This window comes from Oncorhynchus mykiss, chromosome 15 (genome assembly GCF_013265735.2).
Source record: "Oncorhynchus mykiss isolate Arlee chromosome 15, USDA_OmykA_1.1, whole genome shotgun sequence".
In the NCBI taxonomy this organism is placed as follows: domain Eukaryota; kingdom Metazoa; phylum Chordata; class Actinopteri; order Salmoniformes; family Salmonidae; genus Oncorhynchus; species Oncorhynchus mykiss.
Window position 1 is genome coordinate 24,534,526 of NC_048579.1, and position 19,382 is coordinate 24,553,907.

Below are 19,382 nucleotides of genomic sequence, written 5' to 3' on the forward strand. Positions count from 1 at the left end.
CAATCACCCACTCTCTGGCACGCTAATTGCCATGGTGACATGTGTGTGACCGGGAGCGAGAGCCTTTTTATTGGAGAGCGTCATGCTGTCACGCCAGAGGGGGGCCGTCGGTACCAAGAGCCTATGACAGGGTAGCTATAGGAGTCAGAAATAAATGGTGGACACACAGGCTCCAGTACAAACACATTATACAATAAGTATTGCCTGCAGGAAAACTTGCACATTTGGTTCAGGGTATATGGCTCCACAAATATACTGTAGAGCTGGGACGATAAACAGAAAATTTTTGACACCAGCCACTTATCGAGGGCATTTTACTAATATAGATAATCACAGTAAGTAGCTTATACTAGAGAAAGGTTTGAAATTAAATAAGTCTGCTAATATGGGCACAAACACACAAACACACACACACACAAACACACACACACTTTCACATAACATATAAGAGGGTCTCCTCATTCACCGCTCTCTGACATGAATGGGGGGGGGGGGGGGGGCAAACATATTGCGATTGGGCTAATTGATACAGAAGCCTTCCCATTTCCACCTGCTCAGTAGGTACACTGCTCGATCATTAGACCTTTACCCATAAACCCCTTCTCTTTGAATTAAGCCCACACTCCTCCGGCCAAACACAGCACCTCATCAACTCTCTAATAGGTCTGGATGTGGACTGAGTGATCCCTCCAAGTCTTAATGCAAAGCACAGAGGAACAAAAGCTCATCATACAGTGGTTACTGCTGAGGAATGTATACGGTATGTATAGCATGGTATTTTGGGAGGAGTTAAAGGGAACTTTCAAAAATGTTCAACTTCACATTCATCATCTCCAGCACCACCCCAACATGTGAAAATGGTGCGTTTCAATGTTTTGTCATAAAAAAGGTAGAGGAAGATGAGTGTTTCCAATGACATCCTCAACTGATGAAATCACACCGATGATGTCATTGGAAACACCTATTTTACTCTATATCTTCTACTACAAAACCTAGACACGCAAAATGTTCACATATGTTGATGTTGGGGTGGTGCTGGAGTTGATGAATATGAGGTTTCAATATTTTGAATGTTCCCTTTAAGGTAAAGAGGGGCTGTGGGAGTTATCATGGCAAATGAGAGTGATTGTGGACCCCCATATAGTAGACATTCAAAGTAACACTGATAATGATCTTCATAGTGATAACCGCTATGATGTCCTGTCATAAACCATTCGGCTCGCTATGGCTACACCAATGACAAGGTGACGTTTCCAGATTTTACTTATCCCATAGTTTTCACGAGATACTGAAATAAGACCCAGCATGCTATAACCTTCATACATGTAGCATTTTCAGGAGGTGCATGGATTTCTATGACATTTAAAAATGCAACATTTGCAGGCATGATGTCGAAGTGTGTGTGTGTGTGCGTGCGTGCGTACGTGCGTACGTGTGTGTGAGAATCTGTGTGCGTGTGTGTGTGTGTGTGTGTGTGTGCGTGTGTGTGTGCATGCGTGCGTACGTGTGTGTGAGAATCTGTGTGCGTGTGTGTGTGTGTGTGTGTGTGAGAATCTGTGTGTGTGTGTGTGTGTGTGTGTGTGTGTGTGTGTGTGTGCGTGTGTGCATGCGTGCGTACGTGTGTGTGAGAATCTGTGTGCGTGTGTGAGAGAGAGTCTGTGTGTGTTTGTGCTTCAGCTAAGATGCCAGCTCAGTACGTGTGAAGGCTCAGGGGGAATAAGAGGATATTAAGCCAGTGCATGTTTTGTTTGACAGAAGAGAAAAACAACAGTTTTGTGAGAATTGCTAAACATAGCACCATCTTGACACCACACGTATTCTCATTAGACACATTCAGATAGACACAAACACACAGAATCACACACACACACCTTTGAGCAGTCTGGTCTGCAAAAGGCAATGCCCTGGGTGATGTCCAATGGCCAGCCTCTAAACGGTATTGAGATAAACACTGAGACCAAACACTGAGCTAAACAGCCTACCAGGCAGGGACTGTGGCGACTAGCACAGACAGCTTGTGACATATTGCTCTGATCATACACACATATCAACAACACGCGTGCACACACACTCCTAAAACGTACAGTTGGCGTACACACTCTGATAAGCATAGGGGCAAGGAGAGCAGAGATGAGGAGAGCATAGGCAGAGGATGGACACCCACTCTCAGCCTTTTTGACAGGCCCATAACAGCCCCAGGGGGGAGAAGGCCTAAATAGCTTCATGGCTGATATAATAAAGCTCAGGCCCATCCTAATCATGCAGTGTGGTGAGATACTGATCTGTCCTCCACTGATCTGACCCATTGCCTCTTATTATAGTTACTTCTTTCCTTTCCTATGTGCTGTATTGCGATGACTTTTTGCTGAAGCCAACAGTGTACAGGTTCTTGTTCAGGTACATCAACGACTTGCATTTAATTACCAGCCGAGGTTTAAGATCAATTCCCATTCGTATTTAAACTCAAGAGCTCTGGACTTACAGTATCTGACAACCCTTCTGTCATCCCATACTTCCCTGACTGAATCTGTTTCCGTGCTGCTTTTGCTTTCTGTTTCATACACAGACATGGGAAACTAAAATGTGAAAGTATGCCTTGGGGCATGTGTATTAAAGTCTTCAAAGCATTTTCATGTAAATTCAGAGTTCCAACATTATCCACATGGCCAATTAACGGGACAGTGCTGAAGGAAGGCCCGTACAGACAAAGCCGGAGGCTACTGTTAAATCCACACGTGTTCTGTGATCTCTCCACGAACAGTATCACGGACAACAGCCCAAACTTTGCATTTGATGTTCTTAACTGGCTGGCCCTGTGGAGTTATGGCCATGGGAAATTAGATTTCTCAGCAGTGTCCACTTTGGACTTTGAGCTCTTCGAATACCATTGGGGTGCCATTACATTGCCTGGCTAATTCACACAATAAGGTCTGATACAAAAGTCTGGTTGCGTTAAAATGTTCCGAATTATTTTCTATCCCTTCCAACCCAAATCTCTCACACATGATACACCCCAAGTGTGTCAAAAAAGGCAGAGCAAATAATCAGTGTTGTATGCTTAATCCCAATCCCTTTGCTCAGTGTCACTGTCTGGCTCCTAATCAGTTGTACTGTAGATTGGGGGTGGGCGGAGGAGGAGTTCTCACCGAGAGGAGCAGGGGCCCTCATTCGTTGACATAGGGCCCTACTTGGGATGACACAATGTTTATAACGCCGGGGAAATCCCTCAAGGGAACAGGAGAATTTGCTATTTTTATCGAGCAATCTGGAACTAGGGCTGGAGATGAAAGAGTAAGCACCTTTTTTTTCCTCCGTGTAGAAGGAGAACCAAGGCGGAGAAGCTGTCACCGTTAATAACAGATAAATATGTTACTCACTGACGTTCTGCTAAAATATCACCTACTTTCCCAGGGCTGCATGGGGGAGTATATGCCTTCCAAATAAAAAAAGACAAAGTAACATATTTGAGAGAGCATAGTTAGACTAGAAAAACAGACAGATTTTCTTTATCTCAGTTGATCATTGATGACTGTGATTAGCATTTTCCTTTGAGTTGCTTGTGCGTGTGTTCAATTTTGATGCTTTGTTATTTATTTAGTGTTTACAGTAAGTGTTCATACATTGTCATTCAATGTTGTCCTATTCAGTGCTATATCCAACACATTCTATGTACATTATCTGGTGCAAAATGGCTAGCTTCAAGCATCCGAATCACAAGTTTGGCATCATGTAGGCCTATTTGTGTCACAGGAACCCATGGGATCTCAACATAATATTCCACTTCGTATTCAGAGAGCGCCAGCCTATCTCAAAGTGTCTTTGGCTGGCTTTTGTGGGAGCTGTCAGTGTAATTGCTAGATAATTGTGGAGAAAAGCTGTTTTCTCCTGCTCTTTGAAAGGTAATTTGTAGGTCTTGCCTGAAGACAAAGTCAACAAAAGCTTGATTAAATTGTTGATGTATTCAATAGTTTTTGCCATTGTCTGTGTTTGATGCTCATTTTCTGGAGGGCGCGGGTCCCATCACTCACTTATACTAATTCATCACTTGTTTGCTATTTCAGCATAATCAATTTTGCCTCAACTAAAGTGAAGTCCTTACCATACCCTTGTCGACCTCTAATTGGTTATCTCATTAAAAACACACTCAATTAGAGAGACAATGAATCCGATGTCCAATGATGCTACTCAACTAATCCTAATGCTAACACTGCAAAGCCCAACCCCTTCGAGCATGCTCAGTGTGTTTCAGAGCTCCCCTTTGAGTGGTCACCCAGACGAGATCCAAACAGCATAAGCCATGTTATTCTGACACCCATTTTGGCTGGGTCTGGTTGCTACACGTTGCTGGTGATCACACCAGATGAACTGTCCTGTGTTGACATGGAGATGGATCACTTCTTTTCACAGCTAGCAGTGTAAGGCAGGCCTCTGTCTCATGCTATTACACTGAGGCCATGAGGATGCATACAGCATCTCTCTATGTGAACTTGTGAAACAATGAAGCCAATAAGACATCATTGGTTACCACCACTAAACATTATCAATGATCAGGTACCTTGAATTTATAAGTGATTCTTCCCATAAATCCATTATAGCCTTCCTAAACATTCAATGGATAGATATCGCTAAAAGCCTGTGTATCCGTATCCATCCATATCCTTTTGTCATCTGTAGCCTGCCTATGAGTCTAAACAGCTTTTCAACACTGGAACTGCGGTGCCATCATACGTTTTCCCAAATGTATCACTGAGAAAGATTAATGGAGCAGACTGAGGCATGTTGGTTTCTCATTCCTCTTCATGGAGTTTGTGTTAGCTCAGGGCAGCAGGTCGCTGGAACACAGATTGCCTTATTAATTCAGAAGCATTAGGGGGACAGGGAACACCACAGCATGATAGAGATGACAGTGTGAGGCAATGATAACCTTGTGAACCAAGGTGAGAATTAACCAAAAAACACATTGAAAGAAAAGACCTGGCTTATTCACTCAGGAACGATAAAGTTGGTCGATAAAGTTGGTCGTGGCACACTGGGAAAACTAAGCGTGTCTCCCAATATGTTTACTACCATGCTGTACACCGTCATACTCTAAGCTCGATCTCTGATGACGTTCTCTTTCGCATGTTCATGTTAAGATGAGAGAGTGAAGAAAGCAAGACATTTTACACTTGAGAAGCATTCGCAGATTAAACAAGATAGCTACATAAAGCAAAAACAAAAGTTTAACTTCAGAATGATCAGCTAGCTGTCAATATGTCAATAATGTTAATCTAGCTAGCTAGCTATATGTCAATAATGTTAATCTAGCTAGCTAGCTATATGTCAATAATGTTAATCTAGCTATTCATTAACAAATCAAGATAAAATATTGAAGTCCGACAACATACTGTACATAAGATATGAGTGGGCAACTTTTCATTCCGAAGTTGGAGTTAATTTTCTCTCGCTTCATCTAAAAAAAACAGCCGCCATCGTTATGAATACATTTTGCATATTTTTTTACGTGGTTGCGTCATGTTACGTTAACAATCCTGGGAATATTTCAGTTGAAGCTTGCTTCGATGCTTGCTTCTTATTGTGTACAAATGGAGTTCACATCTGAGAACTGTTCTCCGTGCTCTGTTTGGACTCAGACCATTCCCCGCTCCAATTAGCGTGATCGAAGCACCGAGGTATGCATACTGAGAAACACTTGAAGTCTCTGTTACAATATCCACACTAGCATATGACCTGAATGAGGCAATGTGTTTCGACATTCAATGTGATATCCTAGTATGGACATGAGGATGTAGCCTGAGACTTTATGTTACAAGAACAGCACATATCAGAACTCAAGTTCCATGAAATACTAGGTTAACTCACTGCCAGGTTTGAGGTCAATTCCATTTAAATTCCAGTCAATTCAAAAAGTACACCAAATTCCAATTCCACATTTTCCTCATTGAAAAGCATTGAAAATTGTTTGATTTTGAATTTTAGTGTACTTTCCCAATTGACTGGAATTGAAATGGAATTGACCCCAACCCTGCTCACTGTTGCCTGTTGATTTGAGGCCGGCCAGTGCAGCCGAGCACTAGGTACGACCATTTCTCCACAGTCAGTCTCTGTGACTGAGAGCCTTGTGAAGCCTGCAGTCACTGTTATTCTGCTGGGTCAATCATTCAAGCTATGTGTCACCGCATCCACTGGGCTCCAGTAGCCAGTCCCTGAGGGCTTCACCACTTGTTCTGTGCAATAAGCTAAGTGATTGAGACATTCATCATCATCTTTATGTACTTGCATGAAAGGTGCCCCCGGTGCAAAGTTCAAGACTTTTGAAGAACACCGAAGCATACGAATGAAAGTGCCATTAGTGGGAGATGAGGAAAGAGGGGAAAAGGAAAATGTCAAGTATGACAGGTTCGACTCCTATTTGCTTCCCGATTGAAGGCCCATCTTGTTTGTAAATGTTTCTGCAGCGATAGCAAGAACATTATGGCTCACTAGTATGGCTGCAAACATTGTGTATCCATTAGAATATACACATGTATATATATATATATATATATATATATACCTGTCACCGTTGAATACATGCTGTATTTAATACGTTTCATATGCATTGAGTCTTTACAACATTACTGATACAGTTATATAGAGATCCAATCGGTCAAAGTAGCCTGGCTGTTAAGCTAATGGATGGTTGGTTCACAGCCTAGAATCCATGACCAAATTGATTGTCATATATTGTCCTTGACAGGCCAAGTAGCATTGGCATTGGCCTAAGCAGTCTGATTGATGCTTCCACCCCGTAGGCATAGGACTTCTTGTATTCAACGGTGATATACATTTATTTACAAATGTTAACTGAATATAGCTTGGTCACCACTTTTCCTAGTCTGGTGTACCAGCCGGTGACAGGTAGCTACAGATAAAGTTTGAGCAAGTTTGCTAAAGCAGGAAAAGAATCCTGCAGCAACAGGAAATGTGAATTATTATGTGGATTATAATTCATGGACATTTCTGAATGGATTGATACATTTTTCATAGGGGAAAATCAAGTCTGAAATTCCAAAGTGGAATCTACACATTCAGTAGTCTTTTTTAACCTCAAAGAAACGACAAGTTTTACATTTCCTGCATTGCAGGAGAGTTCTCCTGCTACAGGGTGATCAAATTAAGATCCTACATCTCTAATGCACCCTCTGGTAGAATGGAATGTAATTATTTGGAAAGGGTCCTCCTAAGGACCGCTACAAGCCGGAATGTTGAATAAAATTACATTTGAACTTACTTACTGGTTGTCTGGGTGTTGGTCCTTATGCTGCTTGAAATTTGAGACAATATATGCACAGGAAAGTATTTATAAACCAACTTTTAAAAACGCTGGTAGTGCGTTCAGATTTCTATCACCTGAAGTATGAGTAAAACGAGCTAGCTATCACTGGCTGGTCCGCCAGACTACCCTTTTCCCAATATTACTTCCTCATGCCTTGCTGTAATTGTCACTGCAAAGGAAAAGGTGCAACACTCGCTCACCTTCATCAGAGTTCTGTCCTTTTCATAATCAGACCATAAGCAGAAATGTAAGCCGGAAGAGGTAAAAAATAAAATCGAACATCTGACATTAACTCGGGTGGATCTCTGAATTCAGAATGTGCAGGATGATTGTACAAGGACACTTGGTGGATGCAAACATTTCCATTCAGATGTAAGCATGTTGATGTTGGAAGGAGAAGACAGTGTACTTGAACTGATCATCGTGGTTGTTTCCTGATTCTGAGAGGCCTCAGAGAAACTGTTCCTGAGCCACCATGCAGCGAAGCCCCTTTCATTACCACCACATCTCTTTGAAGACATTTATCTCCTTCATGACACATCTAAAAGACAGGCAAGGAGAAAAGGCTCACTAAATATGTACTTTTAGCAAACTTCACGATAGAGAACAAAACTCTGCATGCACGCACACACACAGACACACATACACAACCACTGATTATTGCAGATATTACAAAGGTAAAACATATTACGGCTTATGCAATCCACTGTATTTGTTTGGCAGTCAGTTATGTTACAAAACAGCTCCTTCAAATGCTCATTTTTTTCCCAGTTTACTTTACGTAAAGGTTGGCAAAAAAATGAAGATAGTGAAAATGATCAATAAGGACAAAAGCTGGATGAGTCAGTGGGAATAGATCGATTCAAACGGATATGGGGGTTGGATCTTAAAATAGCGATGTCTGGCAGAAAATAAACATTGGTTGTTGTTGTTGTCGGGTTGTTTCTGTTTCTTTGGGTCTTCTTTTTCAGACAGAGAGACAGACTGGGCCTCATTTTGTTTTTTTCTCTCTGTGATGAATCAGACATCCGTCTGTCTCCATCTCAGTTTGGGCTAGTTGCATGGTTGGCTGGCCAAACAGCAACTTGAACAGTGGGGTAAGATATGGGTGGGGTGCTGAATTAACCCTTTACATGGTCAAACATTCAATGAAGGGAAACAATCAATTCCACTGGCAATATTGTAGTATGAAAGAAGGAAAATAGCTAACAGAGAAATACCATTATTTGGATAGAGGGGGATACATTGATAATAATTGGGAAATAAGAGTTCAGTTGAAAAAGTACCCTTTGTCAAACAATCAATCAATAGCAAATATAGCTGCGAGCAGCAATGAATGGGGTTCACAGGATGATGGAAATCATTTTGTATGACAAAGCTAGTACTCTAGAATGTAGGGACTATCTTCCTTTATGTGCAATAATCTCTCAACACCATTTTGAAAAACAGAAATACCTTATTTACATAAGTATTCAGACCCTTTGCTATGAGATTTGAAATTGAGCTCAGTTGCATCCTGTTTCCATTTATCATCCTTGAGATATTTCTACAACTTGATTGAAGTCAACCTGTGGTAAATTAAATTGATTGGACATGATTTGGAAAGGCACACACCTGTCTATATAAGGCCCAGTTGACAGTGCATGTCAGAGCAAAATCCAAGCCATGGGATAGAAGGAAATGTCCTTAGAGCTCCGAGGCAAGATTGTGTCGGGGCACAGATCTAGGGGAAGGGTATCAAAACATTTCTGCAGCACTGAAGGTCCCCAGAACACAGTGGCCTTACATCATTCTGAAAGAAGTTTGGAATCACCAAGACCCTTCCTAGAGCCAAACTGAGCAATTGGGGGAAAGGGTCTTGGTCAGGGAGGTGAATAAGAACCTGATGTTCACTCTGACAGAGCTCCAGAGTTCCAATGTGGAGATGGGAGAACCTTCCAGAAGGACAACCATCTCTACAGCACTCCACCAATCAGGCCTTTATGGTAGTGTGGCCAGACGGAAGCCTCTCCTCAGTAAAAGGCACACAAAGGCCCGCTTGGAGTTTGCTAAAAGGCACACAAAGACTCTCAGACCATGAGAAACAAGTTTCTCTGGTCTGATAAAACCAAGATTGAACTCTTTGGCCTGAATGCCAAGCATCACGCCTGGAGGAAACCTGGCACCATAACTACGGTGAAGCATGGTGGTGGCAGCATCATGCTGTGGGGATGTTTTTCAGCGGCATGGACTGGGAGGATCAAGGGAAAGAAGAACAGAGCAAAGTAAAGAAAGATCCTTGATGAAAACCTGCTCCAGAGCACTCAGGACCTCAGACTGGGGTGAAGGTTCACCTTCCAACAGGACAATGACCCTAAGCACACAGCCAAGACAATGGAGGAGTGGCTATGGGACAAGTCTCTGAATGTCCTTGAGTGGCCCAACCAGAACCAGGACTTGAACCCAATTGAACATCTCTGGAGAGACCTGAAAATAGCTGAGCAGCGACGCTCCCCATCCAACTTGACAGAGCTTGAGACAATCTGCAGAGAGGAATGGTAGAAACACCCCAAATCCATGTGTGCTAAGCTTGTAGCATCATACCCAAGAAGACTCTAGACTGTAAACGCTGCAAAACGTGTTTCAACAAAGTACTGAGTAAAGGGTCTGAATACTTATGTAAATGTGATATATTTCAGTTTTTTATTCGTAAAAAATCAACAAAAATTTACAAAAAACTTTTTTTTCTTTGTCATTATGGGGTATTGTGTGTAGAATGATTAGGAAAAAAACTATTTAATTAATTTTAGAAGATGGCTGTAACATAACAAAATATGGAAAAGTCAAGGGGTCTGAATACTTTCCGAATGCACTGTATACATAATGTTTATATACCAAATTTCATGGCCCCATGTCCATCTGTTCAGCCCTTATAGTCCTGTATGGTGCCATCTAGTAGGGTAGCATGGCCGACTTTGAATGCAGCAACTAATCATTCTCAAATTCATTAGATGCTAGCGTTAGTGCAATGACTGGAAGTCTATGGGTACCCATAGAATTCCAGGCATTGTGCTAATGCTAGTTAGCATCGGTTCGCAAAACTACAGTACCTCGAACTTCCTTCATACTGGACACAGAGACATAAATCACGAAGTATCCCTTTTATCATGTCCCATTGAGGCCCATTGAGACCAATGTCCCTTTTTCGAAGGAGCCCTGCATTACAAGAGCACCAAGCAAGTACACATTAAAAGTTAGACACAAATACTTAATCTAAGACTGTGTTTTAAAAGACAATTTGTCATTGATCCAAATGCCCAGGTATCTATAAGAAAGGGCATGCTCCAAGTTATCCAGCAGGTTTAATTAAAATATATTTTCCCCAACATCATTATTTGTTGAATGTTTGTGATATTATGTCCTGATATGTTGAAATGCATATGAAATGTGTACGTACTAGCCATTGATATTGAAACTGGTGAAAAGGACTGATTGTTCATTTGTATTAATTGTTAATAGATTAAATACCTATTTAGGTGCTTTTTTGGATTATCACAGTGTTTACGGTTGGACTTTTAACCTGTTCATGTGAAAACGTGTTTTTGAACACTTCATATGTGATCACGTTTTCACATGTATAGCCTCATATTATCACGTTGCTTTTATCACATGTTATCACATTAACTTCACATGTACGATCACATAACAAAAATGGTTTTTGGAACACTTCACATGTGAAATTCGTGTTTTTTCCATAAGGGTAAGGCTGGAGTGTAAACTCAGCTGTGTGAAGAACTTATAAGAACTTATATGCACAATACCTAGTTTGAAGGTACTCTGTCTATTAAGTGTAACTGCTTGTAATCTTGAAAATCCATACAGTATGTCAGTGTTGTCAATGTCTTGTAAATGCTAATGGATCTAGCTCACCATCTATAAATAAATACCACCATTTGCACCTGAATCCTACCTGACTCCTGATTTGTCACACCCCCCTCTGACAAGACCTACACACCTCAAAACCCTTTTTATTTAGGGTAACAGTGTGATAGTTTCCGTGGAGGATTGTACAGTTTCTGTGTGAAACAGAAGCACGGTAATAAAACAAAAGTAGTCCTTGTTTTTTTTTATCAAATTACAGCACTGTTGAGCATGTCTTGATTACATTGCAGTCCAATGTGCTATTTATAGAGGTAGTCTCCATCACTAGAGAAGCCCCACTCTCCCCTCACCTCTACTTTACCTCATACTGTAGCACAATCCTATAGAAAAAGCAAGCTGTTTAGTGTAACAGATACATTGCTGACATCGACTCATGATGGCACTACAGTACGTTCAGATGAGTACAGCAGCTGCAGGCAGCAACACAAGGTCTGAGGATAGCGGTGAGTGTCTGTACTGGAGAAAAATACTGTACCGTCAAGGGTTTCTTTCATGCGGATTACTATCACATTCACAAAGCTGTCATATAGTTGTCAAGCTCCTATTACATACAGTATGCAAGGCCAGATATATTTCAGGGCCAAGGCCAGATATATTTCAGGGCCAAGGCCAGATATATTACAGGGCCAAGGCCAGACATATTTCAGGGCCAAGGCCAGATATATTACAGGGCCAAGGCCAGATATATTTCAGGGCCAAGGCCAGATATATTACAGGGCCAAGGCCAGATATATTTCAGGGCCAAGGCCAGATATATTACAGGGCCAAGGCCAGATATATTACAGGGCCAAGGCCAGATATATTTCAGGGTCATGGCCAGATAAATTACATGGCCAAGGCCAGATATATTACAGGGCCAAGGCCAGATATAGTACAGGGTCATGGCCAGATAAAGTACATGGCCAAGGCCAGACTGAACTGGGTTACTGTATCAACAAGCACAAAAAAATGACCGCATACAAACACAGAGAGAGAAAACAGTTGCACTAACACACATAGGCCTATTATTGAGTACACACACACACACACACACACACACACACACACACACACTCTGCCAGTCTCCTACTCCAGCCAACTGTCCATGGAGAGGTGGAAGTGCTCAGACAAAGAGACAAATGAATTATTCAAGGAGCTCCCTGCAATCCATTACATCACATGTATTATGAAGGAGTCTGATCTACAGTGCCTCTTAAAAATCTATCATTCCCAATGATGATCCTAAAACAGCAGGTTAAAGCATTTTGACCATCGACAAAAGACTAGCTGATAGCTACAAGAACCTATTAAGTACAGTAGGTACAAAAATATAATAGTAAAGGCAGTCAGTGTACCGTATTGTTGTAGTGTAAAATGAGAAATGTAATGATATGTTTCTGTACATGATCCAACTCTGGGATTATTGAATTTACTTAATAAAAATGTATGGCTGAAATGAGTAAGCCTCTACTAAAAAAATGGGACAAAATATAGCCAATCCAACAATACAGGCAACATAATGTGACTATCAAGTGCTGTGATACATGTACAACATCAATAAAATACAAGTATACTATCTGCCATTGATCAAGTGGTACAGTGATTCAGCATTTACCCATTCATGGCATTCAAGACATTGTAATGTGACTTGCCATAGGCCAGTGTACAGGTTTATGGAAGGTATGAATCATAAAACACATATACGCACACACACACACACACACACACACACACACACACACACACACACACACACACACACACACACACACACACACACACACACCCGAACACACACACAAACACACACACACACACACACGCACGCACGCACGCACGCACGCACGCACACACACACACACACACACACACACACACACACACACACACACACACACACACACACACACACACACACACACACACACACACACACACACACACATATACACATATACACACACCCGAACACACACACACACACACACACACACACACAAACACATCCACACACCCACACGCATACACGCACACACACTCAAAGCAATCAGTCAGTCATGCATCCATTAGACATAGCTACCTCCATAGTAGTCAGGTTGCATCGATGGGTCCCAGCAAACCAGCCGTCCGCAGAGCACTGGTCGATGTCAACATCCTGCAGATTGACGTCCACTCGAACCACACCCCTAAAATAGAGGATGAAACAATGATGTACTACCAAAGCCCGTTACAGACTATCTATCTGTTATAGGGTATATCTGAATGTACCTGTCAATATACAGTACTAGTCAAAAGTTTGGACACATCTACTCATTCAAGGGTTTTTCTTTATTTTCACAATTTTCACTAATATGGAATCACGTAATAACCAAAAACAGTGTTAAACAAATCAAAATATATTTAGTAGCCACCCTTCGCCTTATTGACAGCTTTGCACACTCTTAGCATTCTCTCAACCAGATTAACCTGGAATGCTTTTCCAGAACTCTTCCAGGACTCTTGAAGGAGTTCCCACATATACTGAGCACTTGTTGGCTGCTTTTCCTACACTCTGCGGTCAAACTCATCTCAAACCATCTCAATTGGGTTTGGTCGGGTGATTGTGGAGGCCATGTCATCTGATGCAGCACTCCTCTCTCCTTGGTCAAATTGCCCTTACACAGCCCGGAGGTGTGTTTTGGGTCATTGTCCTGTTGAAAAACAAATGATAGTCCCACCAATAGCAAACCAGATGGGATTGCGTATCGCTGCATAATGGTGCCGACAGAGAGTGCTGCCGTGCTTCTAGCTCTTAGGAAACTTTGCAGTATTTTGTTTTTTTATGGTTATTTCTTACATTATTAGCCCAGAATATTTTTTGTGTTATTTCATACAGCCGGGAAGAACTTTTGGATATCAGAGCAGTGGTAACTCACCAGCACTACCAGCATTACGACCAGGAATACAACTTTCCCGAATCGTATCCTTGTTCGTACCCCCCAGGGCAATTGAACTGATTCCAGAGGCTGAATCAAAACAGCGCCGGCAGAGGAGAGGTACCTGGAGTGGTCTTCTAGTCCAACTTAGGAGGCGCACACACCACCCACCGCTTCCGAGTATATTACTCGCCAATTATTTTCAGGATAATAAAGTTGATGAGCTCAGGGCAAGGATTTCTTTCCAGAGAGACATCAGGGATTGTAACATACTCTGTTTCACGGAAACATGGCTCTCTCGGGATATACTGTCTGTGTCCGTCCAGCCAGTTAGGTTCTCACTTCATCGCGGAGATAGTATAAATATAAATATCTCTCTCTCTGTTTCATGATTAATGATTCATGGTGTGATTGTGATAACATACAGGAACTCAAGTCCTTTAGTTCACCCAACCTAGAATACCTCACAATTAAATGCTGACTGTATTACCTCCTGAGATAATTATCTTCGGTTATAGTCACATATATGTATATCCCCCCTCAAGCCGATACCACGACGGCTCTCAAAAAACTTCACTGGACTTTATGCAAAATGGAAACCACATATCCTGAGAACGCATTTATCATAGCTTGGAATTTTAACAAAGCAAATTTGAACACTGTGGTACTTGCGCTGCTAAAACACTCAACCACTGCTACTCCAACTTCTGGGATGCCTACAAGGCCCTCCACCGCCCTCCTTTCGGGAAATCTGATCATGACTCCATTTTGCTCCTCCCTTCCTATAGGCAGAAACTCAAACAGGAAGTACCGGTGCTAAGGACTATTCAACGCTGGTCGGACCAATTGGAATCCACGCTTCAAGATTGTTTTGATCACGAGGACTGGGATATGTTCCGGGTAGCCTCTAAGAATAATATCTACGCGTATACTGATATGGCGACTGAGTTTATCAGGAACTGTGTAGGAGATGTTGTACCCACTGTGACTATTAAAACCTACCCAAACCAGAAACCGTGGATAGATGGAAGCATACGTGCAAAACTTAAAGTGCGAACCATTGCATTCAACCATGGCAAGGTTACTGGGAACATGACAGAATACAAACAGTGTAGTTATTCCCTCCGTTAAGGTAATCAAACAGGTAAAACGTCAGTATAGAGACAAAGTGGAATCTCAATTCAATGGCTCAGACACAAAACGTATGTGGCAGGGTCTACAGACAATCACAGACTACAAAGGGAAAACCAGCCACGTCGCGGACACCGATGTCTTGCTTCCGGACAAGCTAAACACCTACTTCGCCTGCTTTGAGGACAACACAGTGCCACCGATGCGGCCCGCTACCAAGGACTGTGGGCTCTCCTTCTCCGTGGCCGACGTGATTAAGACATTGAAATGTGTTCACCCTCGCAAGGTGGCATCCCTAGCCGTGTCCCCAGAGGATGCCCGGACCAGCTGGCTGGAGTGTTTACGGACATATTCACTCTCTCCTTATCCCAGTCTACTGTCCCCACATGTTTCTAGATGTCCACCATTGTTCCTCTACCCAAGAAACAAGAAAGCAAAGGTTACTGAACTAAATTACTATCGCCCCGTAGCACTCACTTCTGTCATCATAAAGTGCTTCGAGAGACTAGTCAAGGATCATATCACCTCTACCTTACCTGACACACTAGACCTACTTCAATTTGCTTACCCCCCCAATAGATCCACAGACGATGCAATCGCCATCGCACTGTACACTGTTCTATACCATCTGGACAAGAGGAATACCTATGTAAGAATGCTGTTCATTGACTATAGCTCAGTATTCAACACCATAGTATCCTCCAAGCCCATCATTAAGCTTGCGGCCATGGGTCTGAACACCACCCTGTTCAATTCAGTCCTGGACTTCCTGACGGGCCGCCCCCAGGTGGTGAAGGTAGGAAAAAACACCTCCACTTTGCTGATACTCAACACTGGGGCCCCACAAGGATGCGTGCTCAGCCCGCTCCTGTACTCCCTGTTCATCCATGACTGCGTGGTCTTGCACGCCTCCAAACTAATCATCAAGTTTGCATACGACAGTAGTAGCCCTGACTACCAACAATGACGAGATAGAATCCAGGGAGGAGGTGAGGGTCCTGGAAGTGGGGTGCCAACCTCAACCAAACAAAGGAGTGGATCTTGGTCTTCAGGAAACAACAGCAGGAGCATCCCCCTATCCATTTCGACGTACAGCGTTCAGCGTACATGTCTTTGACAAACTGAATTGGTCCCCCCACAAAGACAGCGTTGTGAAGAAGGCGCAGCAGCGCCTCTTCAACCTTAGGAGCCTGAAGAAATTTGGCTTGGCACCTAAAACCCTCACAAACCTTTACAGATGCACAATTGAGAGCATCCTGTTGGGCTGTATCACCGCCTGGTATGGCAACTGCACCGCCCGCAACAGCAGGGAGGTAGCTCTGCCCAACGCATCACCGGGGGCAAACTACCTGCCCTCCAGGACACCTACAGCACCCGATGTCACAGGAAGGCCGAAAAGATAATCAAGGACAACAACCACCCAAGCCACAGTTTGTTCACCCCGCTATCATCCAGAAGCCGAGGTCAGCACAGGTGCATCAAAGCTTGGACCGAGAGACTAAATAACAGCATCTATCTCAACAGCTTCCATCAGACTGTTAAATTCTGTTAAATAGCCATCACTAGCGCATTAGAGGTTGCTGCTCTATATACACAGACTTGGAATCACTGGCCACTCTAATAATGGAACACTAGTCACTTTAATAAAGTTTACAAATGTTGTATTACTCATCTCATGTGTATATACTGTATTCTATCACATTCTACTGTATCTAAGTCTATGCCGCTCTGATATTGCTCGCCCAATATTTATATATATATTCCATTCCTTTACATTAGATTTGTGTTTATTGTTGTGAAATTGTTAGATATTACTGTCAGATATTACTGCACTGTTAAAGCTAGAAACACAAGCATTTCGCTACACCCGCCATAACATCTGCTAAACATGCGTATGTGACAAATAAAATGTGATTTGATTTTTGGTAGCTAGTTAAGTGTGCCTTGAATGCTAAACAAATCACAGACAGTGTCAACAGCAAAACACCATCACACCTCCTCCTCCGTCCTTCAAGGTGGGAACCACACATGCAGAGATCATCTGTTCACCTACTTTGTGTCTCACAAAGGCACGACGGTTGGAACCAAACGTCAAATTTGGACTCATCAGACCAAAGGACAGATTTCCATCGTTCTAATGTCCATTTCCCGTGTTTCTTGGCCCAAGCAAGCCTCTTCTTCTTACCGGTGTTCTTTAGTAGTGGTGTCTTTGCAGTAATTCGTCCATGAAGGCCCTATTCACGAAGTCTCCTCTGAACAGTTTATGTCAAGATGTGTCTGTTACTTTAACTCTGTGAAGCATTCATCTGGGCTGGTAACTCTAATGAATCCTCTGCAGCAGAGATAACTCTGGGTCTTCCTTTCCTATGGTGGTCCTCATGAGAGCCAGTTTCATCATAGCGCTTGATGGTTTTTGAGACTGTACTTGAAGAAACTTCAGGTTCTTGAAATTTTCCGGATTGACTGACTTTCATGTCTTAAAGTAATGATGGACTGTCATTTCTCGTCTCTTATTTGAGCTGTTCTTGCCATAATATGGACTTGGTCTTTTACCAAATATGTCCATCTTCTGTATACCACCCCTACCTTGTCACAACACACCTGATTACCTCAAACACATTAAGGACAGAAATTCCACAAATTAACTTTTAACAAGGAACACCTGTTAATTGAAATGCATTCCAGGTGACTACCTCATGAAGCTGGTTAAGAGAATGCCAAGAGTGTGCGAAGCTGTCAAGGCAAAGGGTGGCTACTTTGAAGAATCTCAAATATAAAATATATTTTGATTTGTTTAACACTTTTTTGGGGTTACTACATTATTCCATATGTGTTATTTCATAGTTTTGACGTCTTCTCTATTATTTTACAATGTAGAAAATAGTACAAATAAATAAAAACCCTTGAATGAGTAGATCTGTCCAAATTTTTGACTGGTACTGTATCTATAAGAAAAACTTCCTCAACTAGTACTACAAAGTTAACACTACTTCTAATCTGTATAATTACGTATTTACACTAACCCTTGTAGGAGTTATTATTAGTAATTGGTACTAGACACGTTGCAGTATCATGCATAGAAATCATTGTACAATTATAGGAAACGCTTGGCTGGAGGCGAAACACTTAAAGAAAGGTTTATGAAGAAGTGAACCTGCTACTGAAAATGGAAAGGCAGGAGCTTGTGAGGCCCATATTTACATTTCACTGAACTGCAACAGCATTCTGTTCATCGACTGGCTGTAATCCCCTCTCGTACACACATGCATATGCACATACGAACACACACACACATGTATGTGCAACCAGAGACGCATGTGCGTGTGCACACACACTCACCACAAGGGTGGTATTTCCCCAGTTTCTTAGGTAGGTTACATTGACAGATGGGTTGTTTAGCAACAAAACTGATGCGTGCGCATCTTTAGGGCAAAACAACTGTCATCTCCAAAGGCTTATTGATTGAGAACATTTGAACTACATTTTGTCTCCAAATATTTACTGAAAACATAAATACATTTTCACAATAAGTACTTGTTGTCTTTCAAATACATTGTTACAGTTGTTGGTAAGCTAGCTAGTGAATTTGAGCCATATCAGTATAGGCCTGACACAAGTCAAAATACCTCAAAACAAGATATGGTATTAAGAACTAGCTGAAAACAAGCCAACTAAGAATCCACACATGGCAGCTTATTGTACGTGTTAGCTATCTGACTAGCTAGCTTTCTGACCATCCAGAATCATAAAACACACAGCCTTCTGCATCATCATCGTTGCGCACACATCATATTTGTGAAGTTGTCAGGCAACCCGTCACTGCAACCTGGACTCAGGGGTAGACCTAACATAGTAAATGTAAATTCGGGACACCACAATTACTATGATATGTTACATGTCTTGTGATATGTATTAATTTGTGGATGTCCATCATTCAATTCGTATGATATGTTACCCTAACCTCAACCCCTAACACCAACCCCTAGCCTTGCTAATGTTAGCCACCTAGCATTAGCCACCTAGCTTATGTTTTCCACAAAAAATTACAATTCGTATGATATGTTACCAATTGCATTTCATACAATATGTACGGAAACTGCACCGCCCACAACCGCAAG

At 42.1% G+C, this 19,382-nt stretch overlaps 1 protein-coding gene across 1 annotated transcript in view; it reads right to left on the reverse strand.

Moving 5' to 3' along the window:
* The window catches only part of gpr158a (G protein-coupled receptor 158a), a 101,836-nt gene that overhangs the window by 67,411 nt on the left and 15,043 nt on the right, over positions 1–19,382 (reverse strand). The window contains exon 2 of the mRNA XM_021562794.2: positions 13,299–13,404. Coding sequence (XP_021418469.1) covers positions 13,299–13,404 — 106 coding nt within the window. The remainder of the gene's footprint in view (positions 1–13,298; positions 13,405–19,382) is intronic.